The following is a 15,019-nucleotide window of genomic DNA, read 5'->3' on the forward strand; positions in this document are numbered from 1 at the left end:
TGGTCCTTTGAACAGCAAGAGACTTTCATCTATACAAAGCTTGTGATGTGGGCAAAATTAATTACGAAATGTCTTACAAACTTTGTCAACAATCGTCGTAATTTTAAATTGGCTGTTGCCTCCAATACTTGCAGAGTTATCACTGAAGTGTAACATTCTCAGAAGTAGACAAAAACGGTCTCGGGACATAATTTCGCTAAAAACTGGTTTGTTCAAAAGTGTATCTTTGGACCAATAATCACTTAATTTTAACTTCTTAACTTGTGTCAATAGAAGGCAAACAGCAACAAAACAATACATTTCCTCAAATCCAGTGTGTTTCCACTTTGACAGTTGAGAATTCACAGATTCTGTAATATTTTCTCTGGTGTAAACGCAAAAACGATTTGTTTCGTCTGCATTAAATTGCAACAGTTCTTGAGACATAAATATCACAAAAAATGAAAGAATGCGTGGGTGAGTATCTGATTGAAATTTGTATCCTGAACTCGAGTCATCGAAATAATGGTTTAATGGCTGGAAATCGGTTTCTTTCCAGTCAAATGTGTCACTTAAGTGTGCTCTTTTCTGAATCGTTTCACAGTCACTTTCTGATTCCTCAGATTTAGAGTAACTGCTGACTGTAATTCTTGCTCTCCCCTGTGATGTAGAGGGCTGAGGACTACAGCTTCGAGAGTCTATTGAAGACTCATCACTGTTAGCAATGTCAAATAATTCACACTCACTGTCACTCTTAGTGAGCATATCCAGGATTTCTTTATCTGTGCAACCACAATGACGTGACATTTCTCACATAGAAGACAAGAAAACTGATGAAAATACAGGAATTTAAGTCGAATTCTGCAAAGAGTGAACACAGCAACAAAGATATATGCACTCTCGAACTACGCAGTCAGACCACTGAACAGCTACTAGAAGAGCAGGGCGGAAAGACAGCTCTGCATGTATACATGTCCGTAGCGCTCAGGTAGCTGTGACTCAGCGCCCCTAAACTCGCCCCTAATGGTGGGAAGGCCGGTGGTGCGGACGCGTAAACACATCCTTAATGCTGTAGGGAAGACCCAAGGCTGTGTGTTTACACGTCAGGCGCACCAGGGGAATGGCGAGGCATGATGAGTTAACACGTCCACAGCAGTCAAAGGGTTAATCCAATTACCAGTATAATCATTTCAATCAACATTCTAAGTTTCAGATTGAAATTGAGACAAAGATTGGCATGAGTGATGTGAACATCATGTGAGGTGTCAGTCCCAGAGCTAGACAAATCAAAAAAGAAGAAATTCTATGAGGGTGGAGAAATTAAGAAAACCATGAACACAACATTAAGTCCATACAGAAAGAACTGATGTACGAATGATGGAAGTGGAAAAAAGTATAAAGAAAATGTGTTGGCAGGAAGAGTGATGTTGAATACATGAATATCTGTCATCAGTTTGCATTTCAACATATTTTGAAGCTAAGCTGTGAATAATACTTCATTTCTAGTGATGGTTTGTATCACAAAAGTTCACCAAGCGAAGTGGTGCAGTTTTTAACACACTATAGACACATTTGGGAGGATGACAGTTGAAACCCACATCTGGCCATACCAATTTAGGTTTTGTGTGATTCTCCCAAATTGCTACATGCAAATGTTGGGCTATATCCTGTGAAAAGACACGACTGATTTCCTTTCCCATCCTTCAAACAATCTGAGCTTGTACTCTGTCTCTGACGACCTCAAGGTTGTCTGCTTCTGTACTTTATTGTAAATCTTTTTATCTAAATCTGAATTTTTTTTAACTGCAGACCCATTAGCTAAACCAACCTGTAGTATTGTATTAATTTCTTTATTAACTGTGACACTCTCCAATCATAACTTTGCCACCCAATAGAACATGAAGAAAAATACACACATTATTGTGCAGCTGGGTGACATGAGTCAGTCATGGTAATTAGGTCCGTTGTATGTGGCTTATGATAAATTGTCTATATTCAGTTTTGAATGCACCCCAAAATTTACAGATCTATGAAGTTCAGTAAACCCTCATTTTGAAATTCAACTGAAAATGGCTTAGTATGGTAGATGAATCAGTAGAGAGGGGACTGATGACCACAGATGTTAAGTCCCATAGTGCTCAGAGCCATTTTGAATCAGTAGAGAAAATAAACCAGCTTCATGCATGCAGACATAAACAGTATAAATAAAAATATCCATTTCAGGGACAATATTTATTTGATTTTTATATTCAGCTCACCATAGAAAAAGAAACACACAAACAAATATAACAAAATGAAATAATGAGTTTTTGGCAGTCCCCATGAATCAGTTTTCCTTCTCATTCCATCCGGTAAGTCTCCTCTGACCCGGGGTTCTGGGTTACTTTACCAAGCTCTACCCCTTTTTCTCAACCTTTCCAGTCCTTTTCCTTCACCCCTCTTCCTTTCCCTTCAACCCATCAACCAGAAGAAGGATCCGGTGGCTCCAAATGCTTGCAAAGTAAAATCTTTTTTTATGTGTGTGTTCTCCTGCCACTGCTTGGTGAGTAGATTTTTTATCTATCCAGTTACATTATAAACAAATATAGTAGAGAGAGATACTATAATAAGCACAATTTCACATCCACAGAAAGCCAACAGCAACAGGTACAATTATACATGCCACACGGAAACACAGAAAACCACAAACTAGTAGGTTTCCAACATACAATACATCTGAACAAAATCCCACTCCGTGGAGAAAACGATGAAAAAGAATTAGAAACAATACAGCTCAGAGACAATACCAGTGTATGTAACATGCAGATAATGCAAGAGCTCAACTACAAAATCAAAACAAAACTAACGAAAATTGAAAATAAACAGCACACAAACAACACAGATATTCCTGTACACCCAAACACACAGAACGGGAACACCCATGACATGACCAACAAAAAGAAATGATGACATAAAGACACAGATTGGCACACAGAACAGCAGATGTACTGAAGAAACAAGGATTATACACTCCAATCACATTTATAAACACCAGTGGAACAACAAGACGTATACCAAGGAGCCGACGTATGTCAGTTAGAATGTCAAGACTGCAAATCCATCTACCTGGGAATCGACAGGCATGTATTTCAAAGCTAGATAAAAGAACACATAAGAAGCTGGAAATACGAAAATAGCCACTCCAGCTTTGCTGCACACCTTATAAAGCTAGGATATGAACCAATATTAAAGGAAACTTTCACATGCAAAGAGCTCATGCAATGTACAAGAAAGTAACAAATGACCAAATCAGTATAAGTAAAAACTCATCGGTCAATAACAAACAGAGATGTAGAACATACCCAGACTAAACAATAACTTAAAAAATATGCGTGGCCATTGCAAACAAACAAAACAAGATTAAACAATACAGACACTACAACACAAACAAAAGATGAAGGAAAAACACAGAATGACAGTTGGCAATACTACATACAGTAAACAAATCAAAACAAAACACAGTGAACAGTGGAAGTGAATTGAAACGTGCTCATAAAATGCCAAAAATCGGACATGCTGTGTACGAAACTAAGTACATCTCCTGGATGGCACATATGCACTAATAAGTCCACAAATCTTAAATGGAAAAAAAGGTCATTTAACCTCACAAAACTTGTGCTACAAAAAGTTGTTTCGCACCTAACAGCAAAAGACTAACAAAAACATGTAATGTAGTAACAAATCTATAATTGCTATGTGAAGCAATTGTTATACACAAAAGAAACATATATTGCAGGCCACTGAAAATGGTTCGCGTATAAAAAGAAGTGAAAACAGCCTTTCATTTAGCTGCAGTAAACAAATCACTTCCTAAGAATATAGAAGTAACTAAGGAATGCCAGAAAACATAAAAATTAAAGTAATTAAGTGTTTAAAAACATCAAGAATCCAAGAATCACAATTGTGACTGTTTTGATATAGACTTTGAATGTGTTCTAAGAAATATTTCTAATTTTATTTGACATAGGCTGGATACAGTCATCAATATCTGACAGAAAAATGTCCTTGCTACAGCGTATCATTTGTTTTTCTTTTTTTTTTTTTAATGTTTCAGATCATGTTGGGCTCTGGCACAGACGTATTCTCAATTACCACGTGATCTTTTCAATGCCGCATTTGTCTCCTGCTGGACTGAACTTAGCAAATCACTACAGGATGAGCTAATTCAGAGTTTGGAACAGGCTCTTATGGTTCCAGACCTTCCTGAAATAACACAGACTATTCTGAACCTTGCAGAATTCATGGAACACTGTGATAAGGTATGTATCTTCATTTAATCGAAGATTCAGTATGTGTATGAATAAAAATTTTGTGATTGGCTTTGAAATAGAAACAACACAGATAATGATAACATAAATGGTGCCACTTTATATCGAGCACTGAATATTTTACACATATTTTTCCTCTGTCACTGTGTGAAGTAAAAAATGACTATTGCTGTACTAGTGGTAGGTCAGAGTAGATAAAAATGAACTTTGATAATGCAAGTACATTTTGGAAGACACCCAGTATGGCTTAGTCTTCGTCTCTTCAACCAGCAGCAAAATTTCATGTCAGATTTGAGGAATATGTCAGTGATCTTTGGTGTGAACTCCAGAATAATCTTTGGTGTGAACTCCAGAATACTGCAGCAAACATGCTACATATTTATTTTCCAAGAAGACTGTATGGGGTGGCAAAAATTCACGCTACTTCAACAGCGAAAGCTGAGTTTCTTTCCAGATCTAAGCTGCTGACTTAAAAAAAAAGACAGATTCAAAACCAGTTTAAAAACAGCAATGCAAGAAATATTCAATAAATTTGGAAGCAAAACTTAATTTGCCAAAACTTTCATAGTGTCAAGCAACAGGTGGAAATATCCTAACCACTTATTTGTTGGTCATACCAGGAATGAAATAAATGATGAAGAAGTGAAGACCAAAATACTAAATTCTATTTTTTGAAAATGGTGTATTAAGTAATGTAGCAGTACAACTTTAGCGTATTGTTACTCACACTATCATCACAAACGTTTCGAGCAACTGCCACTTTTACCATCTTATAAAAGCATTTTATGAAAATCAAATATCCATTTCTGGCATTGTATCATTATATTTCCATTTACTCAAAAGTATCTGTTTGCCATTTAAATGTTCTGCTTATGGTAGATAACTGAGTATTCTTATGTGAATTATTTGTGTATATTATTATCAAAATTATTTTCCTCTTCAGGGTCCATTGCCACTGGATCCACAGTTGTTAGGAGAACGTGCAATGCACTGCAGAGCATATGCAAAAGCACTTCATTATAAAGAGGATGAGTTTCACAAAGAACCAAATAACCAAGTATTTGAGGCACTTATCTCCATTAACAACAAACTGCAACAGAAAGAAGCAGCTGCAGGTGAACTATTAGTGCAGTAGTTTTTAAGCTTTGCATCTGTCTTCATTATATAGCATATTATAATAAATACTAGTACTACTATTACTATTTGATCCTTGCAAATTTTTTGCACTCGATCCTGATCGGTCATCAATAGTAGTATCAAATTATAGTCTCACTATAAAAAATCGACATCATTCAGTACAATATGGTTTACTCAAAACATGTAGAATGCATATATTGTCTCTGTTTTACCAAACTTCTTTGTAAAGAATGTTAGCACTTATATTGTGGTCATTGTTAAGTTTTTGGCTGTACATGTCTTCAGCACTAATGTAAATATCACTGAACATGCGATCTGGTCAGTTGTCCATGTGAAAAATAGGTACTGGTAAATGCAAACCTGCTATTTGAAGCATTTGACCTTATGCTTTATTAATGGTCATAGCGAAAGCCTTCGCTATGACCATTAATAAAGCATAAGGTCAAATGGGGAATCGTTGTCTCATCAATGGAAAATCCAGGATGGATTGTAACAATATTATAAGGAGGAAAGTTGCCACTCACCAAATAGCAGAGATCCTGAGTTGCAGATATTCACACTTAAAGCTTTTGGCCAATGGCCTTTGTCAACAATAGACACACAAATGCACACACACTCACGCAAACGCAACTCACATACACGCCTGCAGTCTCAGGCAACTGAAACCACATGGTGAGCATCAGCACCAGTGCATGATGGGAGTGGCGACTGGGTGGGGGTAAGGAGAAGGCTGGGGCGGGAAGGGGGAGGGACAATATGGTGGGGATGGAGGACAGTGAAGTGCTGCAGGTTGGGCGGCGGGGGGCCCATCGCAGAACCTCTCCCCAGAGTCGTCCTCTCTACTCACCCCTACCACTCCCCACCTCCTGCCTTCTACATGCTTCCTAAAGTCCATAAAGCTAATCACCGAGGATGCCCCATTGTGGCCGGTTACAGTGCCCTGCTGAGAGAATCTCTGCTCTCGTAGACCAACACCTTCAACCTATTACCTGGAACCAACCCTCCTACGAAAGATACCAAAAATTTCCTCCACCGACTCTCCACAGTTGTCCTTTTACAATACGGTGCCCTGCTCGTCACTGTTGATGCCACCTCCCTGTACACTAACATCCCTAATGCCCATGGCCTTGCCACTATAGAACACTACCTTTCCCAATGCCCGACGTATTCCAAACCAACAACCTCCTTCCTAGTTGCCATGAGCAACTGTATCCTCACCAACAGTTACTTCTCCTTTGAAGGCATTACCTACAAACAAATCTGGGGTACGGATATGGGCACCTGCATGGCACCATCCTATGCCAACCTGTTCATGGGCCATCTAGAGGAATCCTTCCTAAACGCCCAGAATCCTAAACCCCTCAGCTGGTTCTGATTCATTGATGACATCTTTGCAGTCTGGATCGAAGGTGAGGACACCCCATCCACATTCCTCCAGAACATTAACAACTTCTCTCCCATTTTCTTCATCTGGTCCTACTCAACCCAACAAGCCACCTTCCTAGATGTTGATCTCCACTTTGAAGAGGGCTTTATCAGTACCTCCATTCATATCAAACCTTCTAACCACCAGCTATACCTCCATTTCAACAGCTGCCGTCCATTCCATACCAAGAAGTCCCTTCCGTACAGCCTAGCCACCCATCACGTCTGTAGTGACAAGCAGTCCCTCTTGAACTCTACCGAGGGTCTCTCTGAAGCCTTCACTGACCGTAATTATCCTCCCAACCTTGTAAAATAACAAATCTCCCATTCCTTATCTTTCCAGTCTCCCACCACCTCCCAAAGCCCCACCGTCCGACCACAGAGGAGCATTCTCCTCATAACTCAGTATCACCCAGGACTGGAGAAACTGAATTACATTCTCCGCCAGGGTTTTGATTACCTCTTGTCATGCCCTGAAATAAAAAAATGTCCTGCCCACTATTCTTCCCATCCCTCCCACAGTGGTATTGCACCGTCCACCAAACCTACACAATATACTTGTCCATCCTTACACAACCCCTGCTCCCAATTCCTTACCTCAGGGCTCATACCTCTGTAATAGACCTAGATGCAAGACCTGTACCGTACATCCTCCCACCACCACCTACTCCAATCTGGTCGCTAATGTCACCTATCCCATCAAAGACAGGGTTACCTGTGAAACAGTCATGTGGTCTACAAGCTAAACTGCAACCGCTGTGCTGCATTCTACTTAGACATGACAACCAACAAGTTGTCTGTCCGCATAAATAGCCACCGAGAAACAAGTGGACCACCCTGTTGCTGAACACGCTGCCAAACATGATATCCATCATTTCAGCGACTGCTTGACAGCCTGTGTCATATGGATCCTTCTCACCAACACCAGTTTTTCTGAAATGCACAGGTAGGATCTTTCCCTGCAGAACATCCTATGTTCCCATAACCCTCCTGGCCTCAACCTTTGTTAGTTGCTGTCCTCACCCATCTGATCTCTTCCCTACTCCCATTCCAGCTCTACACAGCCTTCATTCCACCACCACACCCAGTTTTTTTCTTTTCATTTATTATTTTATATTTATTTATCTCTACTTCTCTCCTTTCCTGCTATCCCCCCCACTCCCCGCCTCTCCCCTGCCCACCGCCTAACCTGCAGCACTTCACTGTCTGCCATTCCTACCATTCTATGCCTTGCTCTCCCTGCACCAGTCTCCTCCTTTCCCCCACCCAGTTGCCACTCCCATCGTGCATTGGTGCTACTGCTCTCAGTGTGGTTTCAGTTGCCTGAGACTGCAGGCTTGTGTGTGAGTCGCATTTGCGTGTGCGTGTGCGTGTGTGTGTGTGTGTGTCTATTGTTGACATAGGCCACTGGCCGAAAGGCTTAAGTGTGAAAATCTTTTTGTTGTGCCTATCTGCGACTCAGCATCTCCGCTGTATGGTGAGCGACAACTTTCCTTCTCATAATAATGTGATAACAACATTTTTCTTTAAAAGCAATTGATAAGGTGGTAAACCAGATGGATTTAAAATTCTACGGGTACAACTGAATGTTGTTTATTTCTTCAAGTTGTGCAGAATCAATACTGATGTAAGCCATTGCCTCACTATATAACAAATTGAAAGTGACATATTTATTAACTCTTGTACAATCATCATTTTTTTAACATAGAATCACCCTGGAATAGAACTGCGAAATATTTTGTTCATTGATTTCTTTGGCACTGAATATGGTGGTAATAAAATTATCATAAATACATTAACAATGTTTAAGATTTTGATATGGCATTGAGGTTACTAAAAATTCTATAAAGTAATGAAGAATTAAGTTACAAAAAGAAATATGCACTGTAGACTAATGGTATTGAGGTTAGGAGAAATGTAACTTTATGTTGCAAATATTGTAAAGTAATTATGAACCAAAAGTTAAATAAATAAGTATAAATTAATGATATGGTTATAATAAAGGGAAACATTCCACGTAGGAAAAATATATCTAAAAACAAAGATGATGTGACTTACCAAATGAAAGTGCTGGCAGGTCGACAGACACACAAACAAACACAAACATACACACAAAATTCAAGCTTTGGCTTGGGTCTGTATATGTGTGGATGGATATATGTGTGTGTGCGAGTGTATACCCGTCCTTTTTTCCTTTTTCCCCCGCTAAGGTAAGTCTTTCCGCTCCCGGGATTGGAATGACTCCTTACCCTCTCCCTTAAAACCCACATCCTTTCGTCTTTCCCTCTCCTTCCCTCTTTCCTGTTGTTGCGAAAGCTTGAATTTTGTGTGTATGTTTGTGTTTGTTTGTGTGTCTGTCGACCTGCCAGCACTTTCATTTGGTAAGTCACATCATCTTTGTTTTTAGATATAAGTATAAATTAAAAACAAAGACGAGGTGACTTACCGAACGAAAGCGCTGGCAGGTCGATAGACACACAAACAAACACAAACATACACACAAAATTCAAGCTTTCGCAACAAACTGTTGCCTCATCAGGAAAGAGGGAAGGAGAGGGGAAGACGAAAGGAAGTGGGTTTTAAGGGAGAGGGTAAGGAGTCATTCCAATCCCGGGAGCGGAAAGACTTACCTTAGGGGGAAAAAAGGACAGGTATACACTCGCACTCACGCACATATCCATCCACACATACAGACACAAGCAGACATTCCCACGTGGAATGTTTCCTTCTATTATATTAAGTATAAATTAAGTTAGAGAAGTGAACAGTACTCATCTGTGATGATGACTATTGGTGTGATTCAGTTTATTTGCACGTACAAATGCTTTCCTAAAGAAAGTAAACAACTCCAACCACTGTTGTGCATAATAGTAAAATTAGATTGTCAATAGATGGCACCTTCTAAATTCTTGTGTATTTTTAGTCATTAGTGGTGAACCAAATCCTGAAAATGATATATCAGTCATTAATTTTGATTAAGACATATGGGAGATATGGTGTACCAACAAAAAAACACCACTGAGAAATGATAAGCATATATTATTATTATTATTATTAGTGTTAATGTAATATTGATCTTTGTTTTTTTTTCAGGTCTGCTTGAATATGTGATGAATCACCAGGGTGCAGACCTCAAAGTCCAAGAGAGGTGGTATGAGAAACTACATAACTGGGAGAAAGCTCTTATTTCATATGAAGAGCGTCTAGATGAATGTCCTGGTGATGTTGAGTTAGCACTTGGGCAAATGAGATGCCTCGAAGCCCTTGGTGAATGGTGAGTTGTTTAAGGATGTATTCTCTGTCTGCATTTTCCTGCTTTAGCAGGAGTTTATTGTGTGTCATAAAGTAAAATGAAAAGAGTAGCTCGATAGAGAAATAAGAAATTATATGTGTAACTCAGTCAATGAAAACCAAAAAAGGATGAACAACAGAAATAATTAGTACAGTTGCAAATCTTTGTACGGTGGTAGGAGAGTGTGTCATGAACAACATATTAAAAAGAGGATGGAAAAATCACAGACTGAATGGTAGAAAATCAACGATTATCATTAAAAGAAGTGGATTAAGAACAAATTTGAAAAATGTGTACCATGTTTAAGTGAAGTAGAACCCTATTAAGAGATTAATTGTGTAGATGCGTGAAGGATGGCAGATCACTGTGTTGTGGTCATGCACATACTTCCTTTGTAGGTCTGCAAACTGAAGAGCAAGCAGGCGAGTCCCTACTCTCTATACCCCACTGTGTCACAAGAAGCAACTATAGGGTGTTTCACAAAGCTATACAGAAGCTTCTGCAGTTCACCTTATGAATCACAGCTGATAGTTTGTATTTATACCTGGGGGGAGGGGGCGGGGGTACTTTCCACAAAGTGCATTAACACTACATGTTATATGGTTATGATCACTAGTAATACTAACACAAGATATGAATGCGGATATATTCTATGTAAATCTCTGCACAATGTCGTACACTGCTAGAGGGGAAACTTGATTCTTAGTCATCTTGTATGGCAACTATAATGTTCCTATGGGAAAGGCAACATCACCCACCATGAGCACTGCTCACTTTTCAGTTTACAGATTGATTATTATACCTTCTCAGCATTTCCTGTCAAGTTCTCTTATGAGAGTAGGCAAAAGAACTTCACTGTACTCAAGTTTATATAATGGTGCTGTTTTTAGTGTTACGTGAGTACTTATTTCCAATTGTTAAGTGAGCTTTTATGTAAAATACATTCCTACAAGCAGTGGTTGAGAAGTGTTTAATTTATTGGTGTGATGTTGCCAGTGACCTAGACTGTGTTGGTGAGAAAAGGGTGGCATTGGTAAATGTGCCACTTTGCTGCTGTCTTTCAGTGACAGTGTATTGTATAGCCGTGTGACCATGTTATATTCACTTGATTTAGAATTAGTGAGTGACCAGAAAGTTACTGCACTTCCCTCACCATAACTTGTGTTAATCGTAGACTGTGTAATTCTCACACTCAGAAATTAATGGCACTTATAGAAATGGGCTTTACTGAGTGGAGGCTCTTTCCACACATCCACAGTATATCTTGCAAGGTAGATGTAAATATGTTATTTGCAGTGGACTGATTATGTTCAAGTCTAGGCAGTAATCTTCTCTAATGCATTGCGTGACTTATGTTTAAATATACGATGTTCCACTACACCTAAATGACCTACTTCTGTTGCAAAGGGAGCCAGTTTAAGCACTGGACCTCTTCATATGTGGGGAGAGAGCTGAGGCTGGGATGACCTATTTGGTACCTATCATGCCATGAAAAATATTTCAGCTGTTGATAGTGGACAAAATTTAACATTGTCGAATACATATTGACAGCGTGTTACACTTGGAACAGGCTCTCCAGTGTAGTAGACAGCTCCAGCTGTTGAACTTCTTGACGTAATAGTTCCCTTAATAACTGCAAATAAGTACTCAGCTAATAAGCTTAAAATAACTCCATTGTATAAATGTGAGAAATGTTAAAAATTGACCTTTAACTGCTCCCCTTCCCCAGCCTCACACCACACCAGTCAGGATTTCTAGTATGTTGTTCATGGCACCCCATCCTGCCACGGTACAAAAATTTGTGACTGCATGATTTTTTCCCCAATTTTCCGTCGTTGGTGGTACTGCTGTAAAAATAAGCTGATTCAAAAATTCCTTCTCAGAAACACAAATGTCATGTCTCAGAATTGTAAGCAGTACTTAAGATCAAGCATGATGAGCAGTAAGTAATTGTGAGTACAATCCTACCACTCCTGATAATTCCATTCTCATTGATATTAAACACACTTTTCCTGAAGCTGTGTTGGTAAATTGTTGTTTTCCTTCTTAAATTGTAGCACATGCAGTCTTTTGCAGAATTCCTGCAATAAAATTTGTTTTCTTTCTCTCCACCTGAACAAACAAAATAAACTGTGGGGTCCTTAAATCTACTTCATTTGTTATGGTCCAAGGTTATTCTCCTTGGCATTTCTTCTGCTATTCATAAATTGATGTTTTGGAATTTGTGTTGCAGTCCATTTAGTTTTGTTTCATCAGTAATTCCTTGTTTTATTTATGTAGAATAAATGTATCTTAATTCCAGAGACGACATTCTTCTATTCTTTAGCAGAATATATGCTGCAATTAATGTTTGTGATAAGTTCAAAATTTGTGCGGAACTGGGTCTAGGAGGTATGATCTGGGAAGCTTATCTTAGTTCTACAGTTCTATCTCTGCATGTAACTGTCAGTCACAGGCAGATATGGATATCCCAATCACTTCTCCATGTGAAATCAAGAAACTTCCTGGCAGATTAAAATTGTGTGCCAGACTGAAACTTGAACCTGGAACCTTTGCCTTTCATGGGCAAGTGCTCTGCCAAATGAGCTACCTGATCAGAACTCATAACCTGTCCTCACATCTCCATTTCTGCCAGTACCTCATCTCCTTGCTTTGAAATGCCCTGGGTTCAAGTCCCAGTCCGGCACACACATTTAATCTGCTAGGAAGTTTCACATCAGCTCACATGGCACTGCAGAGTGAAATTCATCCAGGAAGTAAGAAAATTATAAATTTGCACTAAAATAAAAGCTCATCTGGATTTGATAGTGTTTCCAACCCAATATTAAAGAGTTGTTCCCGCATAATAAGTAGCGTCTTTTACAAAATATGTAATTCATCACTGACTCAGGACATTTTCCTTGAGAGATTGAAATACACCACTGCTAAACAGTGCTTTAAAAGATCTGACAGGAGATACATCAATGGCTATTGAACGCATTCATTACCGACATCATTTTCCAAAATTTTTGAGAGTCTGATGTAGTCCAGAATAGTACGCAATAATATCTTTAATAAATCACAGTTTGGATTTCAGAAAAAGTTTCTCAGTTGAGAATGCCATTAAAACATTCACTCACTGTACTTGACAATGTCCTTTAAGATAGGTGTGATGACAAAGATGTAAAATGCTTGTAAAAGTCACCTGCTCAAGAAATAGGAAGAAAGCTATGAATTTTGTGTATATATTAACTTAATGTATAAAATTGGTTCAATACAAAAAACTATGATCGCTGTAAATGTACATGTATCTGAAGTATGAGATGGTCACTACAAAAGGCATTGTTATAATTCTTGCATTTCATTTTAATAGCACTGATGTAACTTTGTGACTGATCATGAAACAACAGAAATTGAAACTGTCTTTCTCATAAAAAAAGTGCTTTAACAAAATATACTCTAAATTTTTAAATAGTCATACTTATGTTGTGTGTTTGTGTATATGATTAGTAGAATAATTTTGTATTCAGGAAAGCAATAAATTATTATTGTTTAATGTAAAACGTAATTTTTAATTGAAACAAAGGGGTCAACTGCACGAAGTAGCTCGCAAGAACTGGAACCACTTTGATGAAGATGGGAGACAAAGGATGTCCCGCATGGCTGCTGCCTCAGCTTGGGGTCTTGGCCAGTGGGAAGCTATGGAGCAATTTGTGGCCTGCGTACCAAGAGATTCACAAGATGGGGCATTCTACCGTGCCGTGTTAGCTGTGCATCGAGAACAGTATCACGTTGCGCAACAGGTACATGCAATCAGTACAGTAGTACCACAAGTTCATGATGCTGCATGTTTACAGCTTTACAGGAAAACACCAATTTCAGCATTTGTTCATAGTTTCCTCCCATCACACCAGTATACTGAGGTGACAAAAGTCATGGGATAGCGATATGCACATATACAGATGGTGATAGTATCACATGCACTAGATATAAAAGGTAGTGCATTTGCGGAACTGTGATTTGTACTCAAGCAATTCACGTAAAAAGGTTTCCGACTTGTTTATGGCTATATGGCGGGTATTAAGAGGCTTTGGGAATGCAGAATGCTAGTTGAAGCTAGACACATGGGACATTCCATTTTGGAAATCATTAGGGAATTTACTATTCTGAGACCACAGTGCCAAGAGTGTGCTGAGGATACCAAGTGTCAGGCATTACCTCTCACAATGGACAAAGCAGCAACCGATGGCATTCACTTAACGACTTAGACCAGCGGCATTTGCATAGAGTTGTCAGTGCTAACAGACAAGCAATACTGCATGAAATAACCACATAAATCAATGTGGAAGGTACAATGAATGTATTGGTTAGGACAGTTTCTGGGCTCATGACCATACCGATTGGAGCCTAGATGACTGGAATACTACAGCCTGGTCAGACAAGTCCCAATTTCAGCTGGTAAGAGCTGACGGTAGGGTTCAATTGTGGTGCAGACCCCCACGAAGCCATGGACCCACGTTGTCACAAGACACTGTGCAGGCTAGTGGTGACTCCATACATGTGTGGGCAGTGTTTTCACGGAATGGGCTAGGTCCTCTGGTTTAACTGAACCAGTCATGGACCATTTACAGCCATTCATGGACTTCACGTTCCCAAAGAACGAACGATGGAATTTTAATGTATGACAATGCTCCATGTCACCGTGCCACAATTGTTCATGATTGGTTTTAGGAATATTCTAGACAGTTCAAACGAATGATGTGGCCATCCAGATTGCCCAACATAAATCCTGTCAAACATTTATTGTACATAATCGAGAGGTCGGTCATGCACAAAATCATGCACAAGCAACACTTTCACAATTATGGATGGCTACATAGGCAACACAGCTCAGTATTTC

General features: G+C 39.1%; 1 protein-coding gene across 2 annotated transcripts in view; it reads left to right on the plus strand.

The window, feature by feature from the left end:
* Positions 1-15,019, plus strand: part of LOC126457241 (serine/threonine-protein kinase mTOR) — a 263,986-nt gene that overhangs the window by 163,017 nt on the left and 85,950 nt on the right. For both annotated transcript variants that reach the window (XM_050093384.1, XM_050093385.1), the window contains 4 exons: positions 4,073-4,277; positions 5,230-5,401; positions 9,942-10,122; positions 13,706-13,922. In XM_050093384.1, coding sequence (XP_049949341.1) covers positions 4,073-4,277; positions 5,230-5,401; positions 9,942-10,122; positions 13,706-13,922 — 775 coding nt within the window. The remainder of the gene's footprint in view (positions 1-4,072; positions 4,278-5,229; positions 5,402-9,941; positions 10,123-13,705; positions 13,923-15,019) is intronic.

The sequence above is a fragment of the Schistocerca serialis genome, chromosome 2 (genome assembly GCF_023864345.2).
Source record: "Schistocerca serialis cubense isolate TAMUIC-IGC-003099 chromosome 2, iqSchSeri2.2, whole genome shotgun sequence".
Classification (NCBI taxonomy): Eukaryota; Metazoa; Arthropoda; class Insecta; order Orthoptera; family Acrididae; genus Schistocerca; species Schistocerca serialis.